The 23452-nt window shown below is 38.7% G+C and overlaps 1 protein-coding gene across 6 annotated transcripts in view; it reads left to right on the plus strand.

Moving 5' to 3' along the window:
• PLS3 (plastin 3) overlaps nt 1-1410 on the plus strand; it is a 90372-nt gene extending 88962 nt beyond the window's left edge. For all 6 annotated transcript variants that reach the window (XM_059909960.1, XM_059909962.1, XM_059909965.1 and 3 more), the window contains one exon: nt 177-1410. In XM_059909960.1, the coding sequence (XP_059765943.1) occupies nt 177-309 (133 nt within the window). In that variant the 3' untranslated portion in view covers nt 310-1410. The remainder of the gene's footprint in view (nt 1-176) is intronic.
• The last annotated feature ends 22042 nt before the right edge of the window (nt 1411-23452 follow it).

The following is a 23452-nucleotide window of genomic DNA, read 5'->3' on the forward strand; positions in this document are numbered from 1 at the left end:
ACAAACAAAATAAAACAGAAAACAAAATAACGAAAAATGAAATCATTCTGATTTGAACTTCCGCTATAGAAGTTTTGTGTCCCAGATAAATGATTATGTAAGAGGAAATAGATGTCTCATGTTGTGCCCTTGACTGACCAGAATTTCACCTTAATTTTTGTTTCTTCCAAAAATAGGTACGCAGTGTCAATGGCTAGAAGAATTGGAGCCAGGGTGTACGCTCTCCCGGAAGACCTTGTGGAAGTAAAGCCCAAGATGGTCATGACCGTGTTTGCATGCTTGATGGGCAGGGGAATGAAGAGAGTGTAAAATAACCAATTTGAATAAAAACAACCTTGCTCCCAAGTGCATGATTAGCAGGTCAGCAATTTCCAGGTGAAGTGCTCATGGCTTAAGGAACCGTTGGTTACTTAAAGGACTTTTAACAAGACTAAGCTCATCATGGGAGCCCTCAGGGGAAAGAGTTTTAATAACAGCAACTCCTCTTTCCCTTAGTCAGGGTGGATTTGTCAGGCCCACCTGAAATGTGCTCATAGCCAGATCATTTACTCGCTCCTCCTAGATCGCTGCCCTTGACGTTTCCCATTGCTGTACGTATTTCTCTCTGTATCTGTTTCCCTCTTAGAATGTCCACCTCCTGGGACTTGCTTAGATGATTGGATATGACTATTATTAGACAATAATTCTGCTTTTCATTCAGTATGCTAGTTCTTATTCAAGAACTGTGGTCAGAGGGTATTTGGATATGAGTATCCTTTGCTTATCTCTCTAGTACTGAAAATTTACGGAAGTAACTGGCTGTGTAGAATGTAATAGAAGCTTTTCATATTCTTTTATTCTTAAAAATCAGTATCTTTTTACAGTATTCTTTCTACATGATCCTTTTTTGTACATTTAAGAATATTTTGATTACATTAAATAAGACTGCTGATTTTGCTACTTTTTTTAAGGGGTCTTCAAGTAAGTAAAAAACATACATTATAGGTAGAAGAAAAATGTACCTTGAATTTCCATCTTCCCTCTCACACCAAAGCTGTAAACATTTGACATATTTTGTCTTAAAACACTTGGTTCAATATATGCTTATTTGTTTTAAAACCTGTATCATCAAACTCTCTCTTTAGATTTAAAATGCTGTTGAATATGACACTTTTGAGGAGAGAGTGGGCTCAGAATTTAGGCAGGATACGGTAGGCCAAGTATGCTAAGTGTATAATAAATTTTCTAATTTTACACCTAAGACAAGGAGATGTGGTCACTAAAAAATAAACATATATGTAGGACTTAATGTACTCTTGCTTTGTCAAGCTGTTTGCTATAGTTTTCAAGATCACAATGTTACTCTAACTCTGAAAAGTGATGTAATCTGGTAGCAATGTATTAGTTCAAATAAAAGCATTTACATAATAATTAGTCTCTTCATGCTTCTGTCCCTTAGTAGTATGCCAGTAATGTTTGCCAGGTTTTTTTCTCCAATATTCTGACTCTTTTTCTGGTGTACTTTATAAAATGATGTTTATTAAATTTAAGCTTTTGGAGCTGAATTACAGGGGCTGACTGAGTTAAGGATACGATCAGTGGGGTAAGATGGTTTTCTCCAACTTACCAAAATTTCCTTATCCAATTTCTCCCTTTTTCTTTCTTTTCCATCTCATTCACTCTTTTCAATGTTTGATTTTATACAGAAGATCGAAACAGTGGGTATCAGAACAGCCAGGGAAGAGAGATGGCTTATGTTAGGTTTTCTCAACCTCATCACTATATGGACATTTTGAGCTGGATAATTCTTCGTTGGAGGTGGGAGGGAGCTGTCCTGTGCATTGCAGGGGTTTAGCTCTATCCCTGGCCTCTACCCACAGATGTCAGTAGCACACGCCCAGTGTGTAGATCAAATATGTCTCCAGACCTGGCCAGATGTTCCATGGTGGGAGCAAAATCATCCCTAGTTGACAACCTGTTGTTTATGGTACCATTTCAAGGTTTTGTGTGAATGAGTAATATGAAATGTACTTTGAGGAAGTGCATGGTGATACTATAAAATATTTTGTATTTATAGTCTAAGAATAAGAAAGACCTCTCTTAGTATGATACAAACCCCAGAGACGTAAAATGAAAGAATGATAAATGTGACAATTCTGCTTTTGCAATAAATAAATAAATATAATAAACAAAGTCAAAATATAGGTGACCAAGGAAAAAAGTTTAGTCCCATGTGTTAGTCCATTCATAGACTGGGTGACATAAATAACAGAAATTTATTTCTCACAGTTAGGCAGTCTGGAAGTCCAAGATCAAGGCACTGGCAGATTCACTGTCTGCTGAAGGCCCACTTCCTAGTTCATAGATGGCTGTCTTTTAGCTGTAACCTCACATGGTGGCAGGGGCAAGGAAGCTCTCTGGAGTCTCTTTAATAAGGGCACTAATCCCATTCATGACTCCATCCTTATAATTTAAGGCCCCACCTCCTAATACCATCACACTGGGAGATTAGGTTTCAATATATGAATTTTGGAGGAGACCCAAACATTTGGTCTATGGTGCCCATATCATGGATTTTCTTAATATAAGGACACCTTTTATGAATAAATAAAAGACAAGTCTTCTGCAAACATATGCCAGGGTAACTGATGAGATAGGATGAGACTGTATCTTATGACCTGTCTTCTACCTTATATTTCCTATGCTTATCTACATTGTTTCCTTCCAAGTACAAAAGTTCTTCTCTGTAAGTAACTATGTCCAAAATGCCTTGAAATGCCTTTGAAGCAAGAGAAAAGGCTTACTCCATCTTGCCCTTTATTCAAAAAAAGAGCTGGTTTCTTGGGTGGTTCACTGTACAAGGCCCACAGTCTGTAGGAATGCACCTTTGGTCTGTTAAGTGTTCACATAAAGCAATTGGCCTGAACACACCATTTCTTCTTTCCTCCAAATAAAGGGCTAAAATCACTAATCAATTAAAAGGACTAACAAATCTATGAAAGAGAAAGTTCCTTTAGAAAAATGGGCAAAGGAGGTAAATATCCAACTTAAAACCTATAATTAACCAATGAACATAAAAAGCGAATGCTGATTCTCAAAAAGTAATGAAACCAACAAAGAATTGCCTTTTTTAGTAGACTTTCTTTTTTTTCTTTTTTTTTTTTTTACAGCCAGGGAATTCCTGTAGACTTCATTTTTAGAGCAATTTTAGGTTCATAGCGTGAGTTTATTTCTGGGCTTTCTGTCCTGTTCTGTTGATCTATATTTCTGCTTTTGTGCCAGTACCATACTGTTTTGATTACTGTAGCTTTGTAGTATAGTCTGAAGTCAGGGAGTGTGAATCCTCCAGCTCTGTTCTTCTTTCTCAAGATTGTTTTGGCTACTCAAGGTCTTTTTTGTTTCCATACAAAATTTTAAAAATTTTATGTTCCAGTTCTGTGAAAAATGCTGTTGGTAATTTCATAGGGATTGCCTTGAATCTATAGACTGCCTTGGGCAGTATAGTCATTTTAACAATATTGATTCTTCCAGTCCAAGAACACAGTATATCTTTCCATCTGTTTGTGTGGTCTTCAGTTTCTTTCATCAGCATCTTATATTGTTCAGACTACAGGTCTTTTGCCGCCTTAGGTAGGTTTATTCCTAGGTATTTTATTCTTTTTGATATGATGGTAAATGGGATTGTTTCCTTAATTTCTCTTTCTGATCTTTCATTGTTAGTGTATAAGAATGCAAGAGATTTCTGTGTATTAATTTTGTATCCTGCAACTTTACCGAATTAATTGATGAGCTCTAGTAGTTTTCTGGTAGCATCTTTAGGATTTTCTTTTGTATAGTATCATGTCATCTGCAAACAGTGACAGTTTTACTTCTTCTTTTCCAATTTGGATTCCCTTTATTTCTTTTTCTTCTCTGATTGCCGTGGCTAGAACTTCCAAAGCTATGTTGAATAAAAGTGGTGACAATGGAATCCTTGCCTTGTTCCTTAGAGGGAATGCTTTCAGCTTTTGACCACTGAGAATGATGATACCTGTGGGTTTGTTATATGCAAAAGTATCTTTAAAGATGTTCTCTTTAATCCAGGATACAATAAAAATTTACACATTGCATTTGATTGTCAAGTTCTGCCTTTAAAATGTAAGACAGGAACAATCTGTTGCTTTTTTTCGTCTTTTGTGCCGTTGACATTTGTTAAGAGTTTAGGCCAGTTTTGTAGTAGGATGACCCACATCTGAATTTGATTGTAAAAAGAAGGAAAAAAAATTATTTGCCATTTAGACAAAATAATATTTACAAAACCTGGTATAAATGAGCTTATGGTATGAGTTTGTAGCATCTGTTTTAGGTGGGTACAGTTGAATAAGTGACATGGCTTTTTTGGGGGAGGGGGTCACTTAATATTTTTATTTTGAAATGACTATAAGTTAAGAGGAAGTGTCAAAAAGTGAACAAGTGGTCCCATGCACCCTTCATCCAGTTTCACCCAGTAATAATGTCCTATATAGCAATAAAGCCATACCTTGGAGAGATTGTGGGTTCAGTTCCAGACCCCCGCAATAAAGTGAACTTTTTGGTTTCCCAGTACATATAAAAGTTATGTTTACACTATACTGTAGTCAGTTAAGTTTGCATCAGCATTATGTCTAAAAAAAACTATACATACCTTAATTAAAAAATACTTTATTGCCAAAAAACGCTAACCATCATCTGAGCCTTCAGCAAGTCACGGTAGTGACATAATTGATCAGATATCATAACAAATATAATAATAATGGAAAAGTTTGAAATATTATGAGAACTACCAAAATGTGACACAGAGACCTGAAGTGAGTAAATGCTGTTGGACAAATGGTGCTGATAGACTTGCTTGATGCAGGGTTGCCACAAACCCTCAATTTGTAAAAAATGCACTATCTGCGAAGTGCAATAAAATGAGGTGTATATGTATATAGTACAATATCAAACACCAGGTGGGTGAAATGGGTAAAGGGGGTCCAAAGGTACAAACTTCCAGTTACAAAATAAACATGTCCTGGGGATGTAATGTACAGCACAGTGACTATAGTTAATAACACTGTATTGTATATTTGAAAGGTGCTAAGAGAGTAAATCCTAAAAGTTCTCATCACAAGAAAACAATTTGTAACTACGTGTGGTGACAAATGTTAATTAGATTTATTGTGGTGATTATTTTGCAATATATACAAATACTGAATCATTAGGCTGTACACCTAAAACAAACACAATGTTATATGTCAGTTATTACTGCAATTTAAAGAATAAAAAACAGGAACTGGAAAAGAGTAAAAAAAAAAAACGGAAATTGACTTTGATACAATCCATAGAGCTTATTCATATTTCACCAGTTTTACATGCACTCATTTGCATGTGTATGTGTATATATATATAGCTCTGTGCAATTGTATCTTGTAGAGTCATGGAACAACCACCACAATCAATGCTCCTTAGTGCTACCCCTTTAATAGCCACACCCACCAGCCTTCATCCTTAACCCTTGGGTCTATCTGTGGGATCTCTATTAATTTCCACTGATCTATGTATCTAGCCCTTTGCCAATAAATACCACACCGTCTTTATGACTATAGCTGCATAATAAGCCTTAACATCAAGTCAAGTGATTCCTCCCACTTTTATTTTTCTTTTTCAAAATTGTTTTAGCCATCCTAGGTCCTTTGCTTTTCCACACACATTTTATTTTATTTTTTATTCTCTTTTTAAAAATCTTTTTTTAATTAATTTATTTATTTATTTGGCTATGCCGGGTCCTAGTTGCAGCACACGGGATCTTTAGTTGCGGCATGTGAACTCTTTTTTTTTTTTTAAAATAAGGTCTTCTTTATTTATTTATTTATTTATTTATTTATTTACGGCTGTGTTGGGTCTTCGTTTCTGTGCGAGGGCTTTCCCCAGTTGCGGCAAGCGGGGGCCACTCCTTATCGCGGCGCGCGGACCTCTCACCACCACGGCCCCTCCCGTCGCGGAGCACAGGCTCCAGACGCGCAGGCTCAGTAATCGTGGCTCACGGGCCCAGCCGCTCCGCGGCATGTGGGATCCTCCCAGACCAGGGCCCGAACCCGCGTCCCCTGCATTGGCAGGCAGACCCTCAACCGCTGCACCACCAGGGAAGCCCCATGTGAACTCTTAGTTGCAGCATGTGGGATATAGTTCCCTGACCCAAGATTGAACCCAGGCCCCCTGCATTGGGAGTGCAGGGTCTTAGCCACTGGATCGCCAGGGAAGTCCCTCCACACACATTTTAGAATAAGCTTTTCTATGTCTACAAAAAAATTTTTTTGCTGGAATTTTGCTGGGAATTGTGTGAAATCTATAGATCAATTTGGGGGAGAACTGACATCTTTATTATAACTCTTCCAATCCATGAATATAGTGTATCTCATTTATTTAGGTCTTCTCTGATTTCTTTAATCAGCATTTAAAATTTCTTTGTATACAGAGTCTGTACAGTTTTTAAAGTTTATACCTAAGTATTTCATTCTATTTTGAGTTTTGGGGTAAGTTCTTTGGGATTTTCTACATAGACAATCATGTCATCTTCAAAAATTTGTTAAGAGGGTAGATCCCCTATTAAATGTTCTTAAAGATAAAAACAAATCATTTCGAATTTAATGGGAAGTGGTCCTCTGTCCTTCATATACCTTCCCAGAAACACTTCATGGGAAGATGTGTTTTAAGGATCAACAAGATGGAAGATGACAACGACTTACTGGGAAACAAATAGTATTGGTGAAAGGCTTTAAAACAAAACCATTGGGGCTTCCCTGCTGGTGCAGTGGCTGAGAGTCTGCCTGCCAATGCAGGGGACACAGGTTCTATCCCTGGTCTGGGAGGATCCCACATGCCACAGAGCAGCTAGGCCCGTGTGCCACGGCTACTGAGCCTGCGCTCTAGAGCCCATGAGCCACAACTACTGAGCCCGCGAGCCACAATTACTGAAGCCTGTGCGCCTGGAGCCTGTGCTCCACAGCAAGACAAGCCACCTGCAATGAGAAGCCCATGCATGGCAACGAAGAGTAGACCCCACTCGCCACAACTGGAGAGAGCCCACGCGCAGCAACGAAGACCCAATGCAGCCAAAAATAAATAAATAAATTTTTTTAAAAAATTAAAAACCAGGTAAAGGAACTTGCAGCGACTCCTAAGGAATTGATCAGATTTTGTCCACTTTGTGAAATGTCCCCAGGGAAGAACTTAGGACTTCAGTCTTCCTCTTTTGTTGCTTTTTACTCAACATACTTCCTGTGGATAGAGAAGTTTTCAAAGTTACATTTTATGTTGAGTCTTCTGTTAAAATGTTTTTCATTAATAATTCACTAATCGATTAAACAATATTGAGCACCTGCTTAATTTCAGGCTTTTTTGTCTAAGGCCTGAATAAGATGAATGAGAGACGTTCTTTTGCTTGAGCTGTATAGTTGCGGATCCAGGACATAAACACTTATCACTAAGTAAAGTGTCTATGGAAGTTTGTATTAGGAGCACAAAGTCCAAAATGGTAAATTTGGATGGGAGTAAACAAAATGTGTGTGGGTTGGGGTCGTGGTGGTCAGCAAAATCCCCAACGCAAAGTGATACTTTAGCTGCTGATTTATTTCTTACAAATTTGGCTGGAGATAAAGGGGCCCAGATGAGTTTTTTAAAACCCTGCAGGCTTCTTCTTGAGGGCCAGGTTTGACCCATACTTACTCCCGGGTTTCAAAATCTTATTTCAAAACTGCTACACTCAGATTTCATGGAAGGGGCTCCTTGTAAGGCTTGACAGTTGACACTTAAAATATAGATAAGACAGTCCTCTCAGAGTCTATGTCACTGATGAGAAAGAGGAAAACAGCCCCTGGCATATGGAAGTTGGCCTGGCACTCAAGGCTCAGCCTGTTCTCCTGTGAGCATAGAGAAATTCACACACCAACGTCTGACAAGGCCCCTCTATGATGGTGACGAAGTGAGACAAAACCAAGACCACTGTGTAATCATGTCTGAATACAGACAAAATATGAATGTCGTCCAAGTCTCAGAAATGAACAAACATCCTCCTCTACTGGCTTATATGAGGCCCTGCTGCTGTCTTTTTTCCCCCAATACAGCTTTAGCCTTGGTATAATCTAGTGTAGTTTTACAGGGTTGATTATAAATATTTCATGTCTTTAGATATTTATGACTTACACCTTGTCTCCTCTGACAGCTAGCTTTGATTTTGCCTCTCCCAAATCTAGGCTCCAAATTCAGAATAATAAAATTATTAAAATGTCTTTTATGCCTAAACTATCTTTGGGTTTCCTGAAATGGCCACTAGGGAATATGAAGATTTGCTTCTCAATTCTATACAAGAAAGAACAATAAGAATAAATTTTTCTACCTTTTAATTAAGTCCAAACTGTAAAAATAATGGTGATAAACTTAACAAATTAAGAGTTTATCTTCCTATGTTAGTTACGCATAATTAAATATGGTAATTATATCTTTCAATGATTGAATACATTTCAAGTTAAAAGAAACATACATTTAAGCACAAAGACTGATGCAATGACTCTCTTCCAAACATTTTTCCAGGATTCTGGATTCACAAACCATTTTTCTTTTTTGTTCAAAATATTTGTGGACAGGCACTTGGGGTACTGACTCAGTTACATAGGACTCATGAAAGGCCTATTGCTTAGATCCAATAACCAAAACATATCCACTTTGCAAGCTGTAACAGCAACAGCAAAATATGTAAAAACTTCATTAAGCTTAGTTCTAAGGTCTTCAGTAAACTTAATGGCTCTCATGCTGTATACACTCTTCTATGGAAGAAAAGCACTCACCACTTTTCAGCTGGTCACCTAAGAAATATTGCAATACTCCAAAGCCAGTCACGCTCCTTCCTTCACCTGAAACAGAAAACCCCCATGGTTGCTTATACCTTTTAGGAGATTATCTATGCCCTGGACAGACCTTCTAGAGACTCTTAAATAACTATGATTTCGTTGTATTTGTTAATGGTTCAAACAGGAAAAGTAAAACTAAAAAATTGCTAAATAGGGTATGATATTACAGATTTAAATGTCCCCTTGAAATATAAGCTTCTCATAGAAATTAAATCAGTTCTGATAGCTAACTTAATTGCCCTTGCTCAGACTAACTGACAAAATATAAAGGAGGATATTTCATACTGATAGTAAATATGTGATTTTAGGTTAATTCCATGATATCCTCATGGTTTAGAAGCAGATTTCCTGACCCCTCTAGGAACCTCTATAAAATAAATGGTGACTTAAAAGACCTTGAGATGCTTTGCCATTATCTAAGATAACCATGATAAGAACAGATTTTAGCAAAAACACTTCATGGTATCACCCTTAATAGCAGAGATGGTTTGGCCACAGCACTGAACAAACAGTAGTGGGGAAATGGTAAGAGGTATTGCTGAGGCATGTCCTACCTGTAATCTCACAAATCCTGAAAGTCTGTAAAGGTAGGAAATAGGAACCAGAGCCTCGAGGTCCCCTTAAACATCTCCAAATGGGCAATGAGTGTGTTCTGGTTATTGTCGTGTATTCTTAGGGTGGGTTGAGGCCTCTCCTTGCTGGAGAGCTGAGTGAAATGGTTTCCCACTCCTGATATGGGAAATCCCAAGGTATCTCTCCAGTAACAGGGACACACATTTTGCTGGTACTGCCATTTTTAAATCCTTTAAAATATTACATTTTACTCAGAAATCCCTCTGTACATACCATATTCAAACTCAGAAAAAAATAAAGAAAATTAACAGAATTCTAAAATTTTAATTATTAAAGCTCTCAAAAACCCTCAGACTTCCCAGGCCCAAAGTACTGCCATTAGCCCGATGATGATAAACCACTCAAGGATCCACAAGTTTCCTCCTTATGTGTTAATAAAAAACTGCCTCATGCATTTGGGAATTTCACTTCCAATCCCAAGTTCTACTCTATTACAAGCTAATGTGACTGAATATTCCAGGAGATTTATAAAATATCTCCAACTTTATGACCAGTGGGTGTAAGGTACATCTTCAAAATATGCACCTAAACATCCTCCGTGTGATCTGCCACCTGGAGGTTTGGTCTTCTGAAATAAACAGAAATAAAACTTCCATTGACCCTTAGTGAAAACTTTCTTGTTGGTACTATTAACAACTGATATATCAGTAAAGCTCTGAGGTATTGATACTTAGATTTTTTTTCAGTATGTAAAATGTTTAACTTAAAAGATACACATCACTTCCTCCCACACTACTGGACATCTATTTCATCAGAAGACCTTAGACTGAGGATTGTTAGGAATCTTCCAGAAGCCACTAACAGCGGAAGTGGGCAACTTCTCCCTGAGACAACAAAAGCTGCTGTCTTCGGAAGGGGATAGGTTCCACCCAAGATGACAGAGTGAGATTAATTTTCTCATTTTTCAACACTCTTTTTCTGTCCCTTTGCCCTTCTACTAATATTACCTATTACAACACTTTTACACCCTCCAGAACGCTAGGTGATCTCCCTTATCTTCATCCTATTATTTTTGAACCCCTATTGCCCTCTTCTGCCACTTCAGGGAAAAGAAAACTCTCCTATATGTTTTTCCCAGTCATAGCTGCTGCTCTGAATTTAACTGATTGCTGGATCTAGTATCCTCCACCAGACCCTGCTGACACTAATTTAATATCACTTCCTTTAAACATCTCGGAAGACAGATTCCCTTTTATAGGCCCCTTCTGGCACTTAAGCTTCCCTCATATCATTAATCCCAACCTTCAGCCTTATAAAAATGGACCTTGACGTCACATTATCAGAACGCTTTTGCTAAGGTTATTATAATACCATCAGCGAGACCTGCCAATCAGGAGTAGACAACAATATTGAGGCTTTCTTGACCACGACAGTCAGTTCATCCTCTTCAGAAAACACCCTGCTTTGCTGAACTATGTAGTTCCACTCAAAAATTTGTCTGCCTTGAAGGACACCAAACTGGCTTACCCCTGTTGTGATAAATGATACTTATACTTCCAGTACAGTTTACTTCCAACTAGAGTACTCCATTTTATGTGGATAGGCTTACACCGATCTGCCACACACTGATTTATCCTGTGTATTCGGGATAATTGTGAGACACTTTTACATATTTAGAGTTACCCTCCCTCCTGTGGATCCTGTTTGTCTGGAAAAAATACGACCCAGAAACCTTCAAAATGCAGTGCACCCAAGCTTATTAAAAAACAAAACAAAACTCCCAGAAGATATAAGTAACTCTGTTTTCATGCATACTATGTAACTGGCAATTCCCCCATTAGGGATAATATCACTGACAAGCACGGCCCAAAACTTGCCTTAGACCCTAACAAAAATCATAAGTAACACAAATTCAACTTCGAAAGACAAACTAGGCTAAACCCATTAGTTAGGATTGTTATGGACAATCATGCAGTCCTTGATTCCCTCTTAACCAGCCAAAGGGGAAGTTATGCAATGGCAAACACTATTGCTGTACCTATTGATACAGGTGATTCAGATATCAGGACCCATATAGTGAAGCCCAACCCAGTGGCCAGGCCCACATCACAAACCTAAACCTAAATCAGCCAGCACTTATAGGAAACACCTGTCAAGGAATTTTATCATACACCAATCACTATCCTCCAGCTCAGCTTTAGCGATTTACCTTAGAAAACAGGACTTGCTAGCCTTATAAGGAAATCCCCGACCTCGTAGCCAATCATGCCCTGCTTTGGCACTGCCTCTTCCAACTCTGTTAAAGCTCGCTCTTCCTAAAATCCCTCAGGAAGAGCGCTTCACTACTTGTGAGGCATTGTACACCCCCAATCCATGGATTGTTTTCCCGTAAATAAAGGACATCAAGCGCATTACTAAGTTGTTTTGTTTTGTCAACTGACGGTTTTGGCAATGAGTTGGGACCTGAAGACAGCTACTGAAGATCCCATGAACTGCTGCAAAACACAGGTGAAGTTACCCACAGAGCCCTTTTGGTTTGCTGCCTCTTCAGCCACTCTCCGGGATCTCTGGTAAGCTTCTCTTGGGTTTATCCCTGCTTATTTTGTGTTCTGAGCTCTTTGAGTTTGTTTGTCCTCATCCTTCTGAGTGGAAAATTGGGATGTGAAAGACTCCAGATTGTTCTGGGTGAGACTTACTGCACCACAACATTTGAGTTTGTTGCCAGCTTCATCTACAAGGTAAGCTGCCTTCAGGAGGTCCTCATAGGTCTCAAGAACTGGGCACAGGCAGCCAGAAACAGTGAGTCTCATTGAATTAGGGAGGATTACTTCGACAGGGGAAAATAATGGGTACTCTTCAATCTAAGAAAGCAAGATGGCAGCTGTTAGGGGAGTCACAAAGCCTCAAGGTAAGTCCACAGCATAAACCAGAGAGGGACTTGGGGGAACAAATTAAGACAAGAAATTAGACTGTTTTGACCAATTGCACATCAAAATCTAAGTAGGCACAAGTCAGACTATTAAAAACCATTAGGATGTCTGCTACTGTAAAGAAATCTTCTCATGAAAGGAATAATAGATCTATCGCTAACAGGAATCTCAGAAGCCACAGCCACAAAATTGGTGGGTACAGGTCAAGCACTTAAAAGCTGTTAGAGTGCTTGCCACCTAACTCTAACCTTACCCGCCAACCTCAAGAAGAGTTCTATGCAAACAGGTATGCTGTAAAACACCACAAAATCCCCAACCCAGTGGCACATTCCTCTTAGGTATTAATTTCGCTCTGAGAGACACAAGACTTAGCTAAAGAAATGGGATCCTCAAGTTTCAAAGAATTAAGCACACCACCTTGTGGCACACCTGCTAATTCTGTGTCTAAGAACTGTGGTCCCAGAAGCTGTCGATATCTACAAAAATGGCAAAATCTTACTAAGACCATCTAGAATCACAGTGGTCACTATGTGGTACATTCCAATTAGACAAGATCATTCATTTAAGAAGTGTATTTGAGGGACTTCCCTGGTGGTGCAGTGGTTAAGAATCCGCCTGCCAATTCAGGGGACACGGGTTCGAGCCCTGGTCCAGGAAGATCCCACATGCGGCGGAGCAACAAAGTCCGTGTGCCACAGCTACTGAGCCTGCGCTCTGGAGCCTGAGAGCCACGACTACTGAGCCCGCGTGCTACAACTACCGAAGCCCGCGCGCCTAGAGCCCGTGCTCCGCAACAAGAGAAGCCCCCGCAACGAGAAGCCCGCGCACCGCAACGAAGACCCGATGCAGCCAATAAATAAATAAGTAAATAAAATTTATTTTAAAAAAGTCTTCTTCACAAATATTGAGTACTAGTAAAAAGCTTTAGCCATCTGAGCAGGTAAACTTAACTTATTCCATCTGCGAGAAACACAATTTCGATCCAACTATTCTTTCATGAACTAGTGAATTTTACATGATCATACATTTCTCATGGCTAAAAATTTTTTAACAAAAGCTGTAAGATCTCTGCTTGCATCTGTCTTTATGTGTATGTATGTCTATGTATTGTAAAACAAAGAATGTTTCCCCGCATCCAATTCTACAAGGATCAAGTCATTAGCTGCTGCAGACCCTGACATTCAGCATACCCTGAAAGGAATTCAGGATGAAAAACAGGATGAAGTATCTGTGTTTTGGATATATGGGCCCCTAGATAGTTAAGATGCATATCTCAGGAAGAATTTTAATGACCCCAGATTCTTGCATCTTCCCATACATAGATTAGCACCAAAATCATTAACTTGAGAGATCTGTTTTTGTGATTAGTGGTAATCTTTTACCAAGATATATACTTGACTACATGTATTCCCCAGCGCCCGAAATTCATATATATCCTGGTGCCCCCCCTACCACTTCACAGCAGTTCCTAAGAGCTATCTGAGAGGCTGTCTCCTGGGCTCTAGTCTTCAGTAAATCCCTGAATAAAATTGAAACTCACAGCTTTCATGTTCTGCATTTTTTATTTCAGTTGACAGTTTTGGTGACCATGAGAGAACCCAGAGCAGACATCTCTCTTTTGCCTGAATTCTAGGAGGATCTGGAGCCTTGGTACCAACAAGGGCACCTTGTGCCCATCCTCCTCCCCAGCAAGTCCACACAAATTTGGGTGACTTTCTCTTGGTCTTGGATCACCCATCTTGGTTGATGACCCTGAGTTTTTGGTGGTGTGTTAAAAAGGAACCAGACTTATCAGTTGAAAGATACTGAAATTTTGCTCGGTTGAAAGATACTTAGGGGTTCTCCAGTTGAAAGACACTGGGAAGATTTTGCTCAGTTGGAAGACACTGAGTGCCCATGGTGGTTTTAGGCTGCTGGGGAGAGAAACTGAGACATGTGAAAGAGCTGAAACGACTCTGGCGTGACACCTAGAAGAGTTAATCTTACCAACAGCCCATCTACCCACCACACAGTTTTCAAAAGTGATTTTATCCCAGCAAAAAAACAACTTTAAATTGAGTACTATACTGGAGTCTCCCAAACAGAAGTAAAAGGAGCACCAGATAACCTCTGACTTAATACCCCAGCCGGGTTTATGTACACACAAAACGTATACTTGCAAGTACTTACTTAATTGGTTTCCATTTGCGTGGAATAACTTCTTCTATCCCCTCATTTTCAGAATGTACGTGTCTCTAGATCTGAAGTGAGACTCTTGTAGGCAGCATATATACGGGTCTTGTTTTTAATATCCAGTCAGCCAGTCTATGTCTTTGGTTGGCGTTTACATATAAGGCAATTATCGATATGTATGTTCCTATTGTCATTTTGTTAATTGTTTTGGATTTGTTTTTATAGGTCTTTTTTCCCCCTTTCTTCTTTTGTTCTCTGGTGATCTGATAACTATCTTTAGTATTACGTTTGGATTTGTTTTTCTTTTTTGTGTGTACGTCTATTATAGAGTTTTGGTTTACAATTACCATGAGGTTTTTGTATAGCAGTCTATAAATACATATTAATATTATTGTTTTAAGCTGCTGAGCTCTTGATTTCAAATGCATTTTAGATACCCTGCATTTGTACTCTCCTCCCCTCATGATGACTGTTTTTGACATCATATTTTACATACACCTAATTGTATGTAAAATACAATACAATCATACATCTAATTGCTTTGTGTATCCCTTAACTGCTTATTGTGGATACAGATGATTTTACTACTTTTGTCTTTTATCCTCCATACTAGGTTTTTGTGTGCATGATTTCCTGCCTTTACTGTATGTTTGCCTTTACCAGTGAACTTTTTCATTTTGTAATTTTCTTGTTTCTAGTTATGGCCTTTTCTTTTTCACCTAGACAATTCCTTTAACATTTATTGTAAAGCTGGTTTGGTGGTGCTGAATTCTTTTAGCTTTTGCTTATCTGTAAAGCTTTTGATTTCTTCATCAAATCTGAATGAGAGCCTTGCTGGATGAGTATTCTTGGTCGTAGGTTTTTCCCTTTCATCACTTTAAATATATCATGACACTCCCTTCTGGCCTGCTGAGTTCCTGCTGAAAAATCAGCTGACAGCCTTATGGGAGTTCCCTTTTATGTTATTTGTTGCTTTTCCATTGCTGCTTTTAATATTCTCACTTTTTTTAATCCTTATATCTGGCATAAATTTTTAATAATTTAATATTTAAAAATTGAAGTATAGTTGATTTACAATGATTCAGGTATACAGCAAGTGATTCAGTAATACACACACACACACATATATTCTTTTTCAGATAATTTTCCAATATAGGTTGTTACAAGATATTGGCTATAGTTCCATGTGCTATACAGTAGGTCCTTATTGTTTACCTATTTTATATATAAGAGTGTGTATCTGTTAATCCCAAATTCCCAATTTATCCCTCTTGCCCTTTCCCCTTTGGTAACCATAAATTTGTTGTTTATGTCTGTGAATCTATTTCTGTTTTGTAAATAAGTTCATTTGTATCATTCTTTTAGATTCCACATACAAGTGATATCATATGTTTATCTTTCTCTGACTTACTTAGTCTGATAATCTCCAGGTCCATCCATGTTGCCGCAAATGGCATTATTTCATTCTTTTTAATGGCTGAGTAATATTCCACTGTATATATGTACCACATCTTCTTTATCCATCCATCTGTCAGTGGACACTTAGGTTGCTTCCATGTCTTGGCTATTGTAAATAGTGCTGCAATGAACACTGGGGTGCATGTATCTATTTGAATTATAGTTTTGTCCATATATATGCCCAGGAGTAGGATTGCTGGATCATAAGGTGACTCTATTTTAGCTTTTTAGGAACCTCCATATTGTTCTCCACAGTGGCTGCACCAATTTACATTCCCACGAACAGTGTAGGAGGGTTCCCCTTTCTCTACACCCTCTCCAGCATTTATTATTTGTAGACTTTTTGATGATGGCCATTCTGACTGGAGTGAGGTGATATCTCATTGTAGTTTTGATTTGCATTTCTCTAATAATTAGTGATGCTGAGCATCTTTTCATATGCCTGTTGACCATCTGTACGTCATCTTTGGAGAAGTGTCTACTTAGATCTTCTGCCCATTTTTTGATAGGGTTGTTTGTTTTATTGCTATTGAGCTGTATGAGTGGTTTATATATTTTGGAAATTAAGCCCTTGTCAGTTGCATTGTTTGCAAATATTTTCTCCCATTCCGTAGGTTTTCTTTTTGTTTTATTTATGGTTTCCTTTGCTTTGCAAAAGCTTTTAAGTTTCATTAGACCCCATTTGTTTATTTTTGCTCTTGTTTCCATTAATCTAGGAAATGGATCCAAAAAAATATTGCTGTGATTTATGTCAAAGACTGTTCTGCCTATGCTTTCCTCTAGGAGTTTTATAGTATGTGGTCTTACATTTAGGTCTTTAATCCATTTTGAGTTTATTTTTGTATGTGGTATTAGAGAATGTTCTAATTTCATTTTTTACATGTAGCTGTCCAGTTTTCCCAGCACCACTTATTGCAGAGATAGTCTTTTCGCCATTGTATATTCTTGCCTCCTTTGCAGGAGATGAATTGACCATAAGTGCTTGAGTTTGTTTCTGGGATTTCTGTTCTGTTCCATTGATCTATAGTTCTATTTTTGTGCCAGTACCATACTGTTTTGATTACTGTAGCTTTGTAGTATAGTCTGAAGTCAGGGAGCGTGATTTCTCCAGCTCTGTTCTTTCTCAAGATTGTTTTGGCTATTTGTGGTCTTTTGTGGTTCCATAAAAAATTTAAAAAATTCTTTTGTTCCAGTTCTGTGAAAAATGCCATTGGTAATTTGATAGGGATTGCTTTGAATCTATAGATTGCCTTGGGTGGTATAGTCATTTTAACAATATTGATTCTTCCAATCCAAAAGCACTGTATACCTTTCTATCTGTTTGTGTGGTCTTTCATCAGCATCTTATATTTTTCAGAGTACAGGTCTTTTGCCTCCTTAGGTAGGTTTATTCCTAGGTATTTTATTCTTTTGGATGCGATGGTAAATGGGATTGTTTCATCAGTTTCTCTTTCTGATAGTTCGTTGTTAGTGCATAGAAATGCAGCAGATTTCTGTATATTAATTTTGTATCTTGCAACTTTTCCAGTTTCATTGATGAGCTCTAGTACTTGTCTGGTAGCATCTTTAGGATTTTCTATGTGTAGTATCATGTCATCTGCAAACAGTGACAGTTTTACTTTCTTTCCAATTTTGATTCCTTTTGTTTCTTTTTTCTTCTCTGATTGCTGTGGCTAGGACTTCCAAAACTATGTTGATTAAAAGTGGATAGAGTGGGAATTCTTGTCTTGTTCCTGATCTTAGAGGGAATGCTTTCAGCTTTTCACCCTTGAGTATGATATCAGCTGTGGGTTTGTCATATATGGCCTTTATTATGTTGAGGTATGTTCCCTCTATGCCCACTTTCTGGAGAGTTTTTTTTGTTTTGTTTTGTTTTTTACCATAAGTGGATGTTGAATTTTATCAAAAGATTTTACTGCATCTATTGAGATGATCATATGATTTTTATTCTTCAATTTGTTAATGTGGTGTATCACATTGATTGATTTGTGGATATTAAAAAATCCTTGCATCCCTGGGAAAAATTCCACTTGATCATTGTGTGTGATCCTTTTAATGTATTGTTGGATTCAGTTTGCTAGTATTTTGTTGAGGATTTTTGCATCTATATTCACCAGTAATATTGGCCTGTAATTTTTTTGTGTGTGGTATCTTTGTCTGGTTTTGGTATCAGGGTGATGCTGGCCTCATAGAATGAGTTTGAAAGTATTCCTTTCTCTGAAATTTTTTGGAATAGTTTCAGAAGAATAGGTGTTAACCCTTCTCTAAGTGTTTGATAGAATTCACCTGTGAAGCCATCTGATCCTAGACTTTTGTTTGTTGGGAGTTCTTAAATTACTGATTTCAGTATTGGTAATTGGTCTGTTCATATTTTCTGTTTCTTCCTGGTTCAGTCTTGGGAGATTGTACCTTTCTAAGAATTTGTCCATTTCTTCTAGGTTGTCCATTTTATTGGCATATAGTTGCTCATAGTAGTCTCTTATGATCCTTTGTATTTCTGTGGTGTCTGTTGTAACTCCTCATTTTCATTTCTGATTTTATTGATTTGGGCCCTCTCCCTTTTTTTCTTGATGAGTGTAGCTTAAGGTTTATCAATTTTGTTTATCTTTTGAAAGAACCAGTTTTTAGTTTCATTGTTCTTTTCTGTTATTTTTTTTAGTGTCTTTCATTTATTTCTTCTCTGATCTTTATGATTTCTTTCCTTCTACTAACTTTGGGTTTTGTTTGTTTTTCTTTCTCTAGCTCCTTCACATGCAAGGTTAGGTTGTTTATTTGAGATTTTTCTTGTTTCCTGAGGTAATCTTGCATAGCTATAAACTTCTCTCTTAGCACTGCTTTTGCTGCATCCTATAGGTTTTGGGTTGTTGTGTTTTTGTTTTCATTTGTCTCTAGGTATTTTTTATTTCCATTTGTCTCTAGACATTTTTAAATTTCCTCTTTGATTTCTTCAGTGATCCACTGTTGTTTAGTAGCGTATTGTTTAGCCTCCACATGTTTGTGTTTTTTGCAGTTTTTTTCTTGTAGTTGATGTCTAGTCTCATAGTGTTGTGGTCTGAAAAGATGTTTGATATGATTTCAATTTTCTTAAATTTACTGAGGCTTGCTTTGTGGCCCAGCATGTGATCTATCCTGGAGAATGTTCCATGTGCACTTGAGAAGAATGTGTTTTCTGCTTTCAGGTGGAATGCTCTATAAATATCAATTAAGTCTATTTGTTCTAATGTGTTATTTAAGGCCCGTGTTTCCTCATTGATTTTCTGTCTGGATGATCTGTCCATTGATGTAAGTGTGGTGTTAAAGTCCCCCACTATTACTGTGTTACTGTTGATTTCTCCTTTTATGTCTGTTAATATTTACCTTGTATGTTGAGGTGCTCCTATGTTGGGTGCATATATATTTACAGTTACTAGTTAATATTCTCTCTTTATCTTTAATTTTGTCATTTAGATTACAATGTGTCTTGGTGTGTTCCTCTTTGGGTTAATCCTGTATGGGACTCTCTGTGCTTCCTGGACTTGTGTGACTGTTCTCTTTGCCAGGTTAAGGAAGTTTTCAGCTATTATCTATTCAAATATTTTCTCAGGCCCTTTCTCTCTTCTCCTTCTCGGACCTCCATAATGTGAATATTAGTGTGCTTGAGGTTGTTCCAGAGGTCTCTTAAACTATCCTCATTTCTTTTCATTCTTTTTTGTGTTCAGTGGCAGTGATTTTAACTAGTGTCTTCCAGCTCACTGATCTATTCTTCTGTATCTTTTATTCCACTATTTGATTACTTGTAGTGTGTTTTTTATTTCAGTTATTGTATTCTTCATCTCTGATTGTTCTCTAACTCTTTGTTAAAAACTTCTAACTTCTCACTCCCAATCCATTCTCCTCCCGATTTCTTGGACCATCTTTATGAGCACTACTCTGAACTCTTTCTTGGGTAGACTGCCTATCTCCACTTCACTTAGTTGTTCTGGGGTTTTGTTCCTTCGTCTGGAACATATTCCTCTGCCGCCTCATTTTTTCTAGTTGCTATTTGTACTTTTATGTATGTGGTAGGTTAGTTACATTTCTTGACCTTGGAGAAGTGACCCTCTGTAGGAGATGTCCTGTGCATACCAGCAGTACACTCCCTCTCGTCACCCAAGCCATATGCCCTAGGGACTGACCCAAGAGGGCTGCGTGGGCCCTTCTCTTGTGGCTGGCTGACCATGTGGATGGTCTGGTAGGCTTGGTTGGCCCCTAGTCTGGTTGGTTGCCAGGCTCTGCCTTGTACAGATGCTGCTGGCTCTATAGTGGGACCTCGTCCGGAGGTGGCTGATTGCAGAACCCTAGGGGACCCCAGGGTTAGAGCTGGCTCACTGGTGGTCAGGTTCAGGGTCCTGAAGACTCTGGAGCTGTTGCCCACCCACTAGCAGGTGAAGCCAGATCCTGGGGTTAGTGCTGGATTACTGGCAGGCAGAGCTTATTCCTGGAGTCTGGCTGCAGGGCCCAGAGATCCCAGAGCTTGTTTCAGACTGTTGGGGTGGGGGCCGGTTCCTTACACAATTGATTATGGGGCGTGGGGTGTCCCAAAAATTGCATTGGCCTGCTAGTGGGCAGGGCCAGGTCCCAGCTGGTCCTAGGGTAGGGTCTAACCTGCTGTTAGCAGACTCATTCCACAGTCTGTGGGGTCATAGTTTTCTGGCTTCTGGTATCTGCCCCCTGGTAGGTGAGGCTGGTTTAGAGGCTTATACAGGCTTCATGGTGGGAAAGGCCGGTGCCTACCCACTGGTGGGTGGACCTGGGTCTTGGCCCTCTGGTGGGCAGGGCCATGTCTTGGGGCATGTCTAGAGGTGGCTGTGGGCTCAGGAAGTCTTTAGGAATCCTCTCTGCTGATGGGTGGGGCCATGTCCCCTTCCAGTTAGTTGTTTGGCCTGAGGCGTCCCAGTACTAGAGCCTTCAGACTGTTGGGTGGGGCCACATCTTGGTGCTAATGAGCCAAGATGGCAGCAACCAGGAGTGTTCATGCAGTTGAATGTTCCCAAATATGTCTGACACTCATGTCTTTGTCCCCATTGTGAGCTACAGCCACCACCACCACCCCTGCCTCTCCAAGAGAGTCTCCAAAACCAGCAGATTGGTCTGCCCCAGGCTCCTATCAAATTACTGCTTTTGCCCTGGGACCCGGTGCACATGAGATTTTATGTATGCCCTTTAGGAGTGAAGTCTCTATTTCCCCCAGTCCTGTGGGGCTCCTGCAATTAAGCCCCACTAGCCTTCAAAGCCAAATGCTCTGGGGGCTCCTCTTCCCCGTGCTGGACCCACAGGCTGGGGAGCCTGATGTGGGGCTCAGAACTCTCACTCCTGTGGGAGAACCTCTGCAATATAATTATTCTCCAGTTTGTGGGTCCCCAAACAGGGGGTTATGGGATTTGATTACATCGTGAGTCCACCCCTCCTACCCATCTTACTGTGATTCTTTCTTTATGTCTTTAGTTGTAGAAGCTCTTTTCCTGTAGGTTCCAGTCTTTTTCACTGATGGTTGTTCTGCAGATAGCTGTGATTTTGGTGTGCTCGTGAGAGGAGGTGAGCTCAGGTTCTTTACTCAACCATCTTGGCCACTCTCCACAAGTACATACTTAGTTGACAACTAAGGAAATTCTGCCCTGAAATGGCCAAGATGAGGCTCTTTTTTGACATTCCAAAACTGGTTTTTGCATATGCAATTAGAGAAAGCCAGCTTGATAAAACATCTTTTCGAAATTCTGACCCTAAAGGAACAAAGCCCTTCTAGGAGGAGCTCAAATTTCTCTCCCTGTGCCTTTGAGATGTAAATGTTCTACCAAGGCTCTCAGGAACTCTTATCTTTCTCTTATCTAGACCATCTCTAATTCCTGAGAGTGAGGGGGAAAAAAGCGAGAAACTTTTTAAACTCAAGCAAGTAAACTTAACTTACTTCAACTGTTATTTATAAACTAGTGAGTTTTATATTGTAATATCTGATTTATGACTAAGTTTCAAAACAAAGCTATGAGATCTCTAGTTGTGTCTGTCTATATGTCTGTGTGTACATTATAGATATGATATGTCTCTATCCCCAAATGGTATTGACAAAATTAATTTGTAAATGAGCTCTATTTAATTGGCTTAAAGGAAATTAAGTGCTTAAGTAAGTTCTCAGAAATATAAAAGAAACTAAACCAAATGAATTTCAGGTTCACGTGATCTTGGAAATATTTAGTATTAAAGTAATATTTGGTATTAAATTTAGTTAAAGTTTGTTGGTTTAATTAGTACAGACATGTCTTTAGAGTCATCAACATTAAATATAATACTTTTATTATACCTAGGTTTAATAGAAGTCAAATAAGATATTATTTCTATTATGTAATTTGTCAGCAAGAAAAATAACTTGGTATGATATTTTCATAAGTAAATTAAATATAAATGAGATAAGAGTTTTTAGGTGAACTCTTTAAGAATAATTATGTTTTATGGTATGTCTATTTAAAAATAGTTTCTCCAGATTTTTTAGTAACTTGAAACTTTAGAGTTTTGCTAAATTAAGTTAAATGATGGAAGTTTATTGAATATCTAGATCATTCCAGAATAAAATAAGATACTGAAACATTAAATACTGAACATAGGCTTCCTTTTACAGAGAAAGTAAAGATATTTAGGACTCTTAATAAATATGTTGCATGCCACGTTACATTTTCTATAAGAAAGCACACACGTTTTAGGAATTGTAAATAGTATTTATAAGTTTGTCAATCTACAGAATGCTAATGTAAAAGACAGAATGCTAATGTAAAAGACTGCCCCTAATTCAGACACCAGTCATGAGTCCCAGGTTGCCACTTGTACTTTTGACCAATTGGCTATAAATCAGGGGTTCCCATGATCCCCTCCTCAGGTTTGATGATTTACTAGAACAGGTCACAGAACTCTGTGAAATGCTTATACTTACCAGTTTAGTATAAAGGATGCAACTCAGGAATAGCCAAATGGAAGACATGCATTTGGGGGGAGGGAGGTGCAGACCTTCCATGACCTCTCCAAGCATGCCACCCTCCCAGCACCCTGATGTGTTCACCAACCCAGAAGCTCTCTGAACCCCACTGTTGAGGGATTTTTATGAAGATTTTATTATGTAGGCACAGTTGATTAAATCATTGGCCATTGGTGATTATATTACTCAGGGTTCTCCAGAGAAACAGAACCAATGGGAAATATATATATGTATATATATTATAATGAATTGGTGGTGGCTCATGTGATTATGGAGACCAAGAAATCCCACTAATTACCATCTGCAGGCTGGAGACCCAGGAAAGCCAGTGGTGGTACAATTCAGTCAAAGTCTGAAGGCCTGAGGACCAGGGGAGGCAATAGTGTAACTCCTAGTCCAAAGGCCTAAGAAACCAGGGTGGGGGTTGATACCGAAAATCATGCTCTGCACACTGG

The sequence above is a fragment of the Balaenoptera ricei genome, chromosome X (genome assembly GCF_028023285.1).
Source record: "Balaenoptera ricei isolate mBalRic1 chromosome X, mBalRic1.hap2, whole genome shotgun sequence".
Taxonomy (NCBI): domain Eukaryota; kingdom Metazoa; phylum Chordata; class Mammalia; order Artiodactyla; family Balaenopteridae; genus Balaenoptera; species Balaenoptera ricei.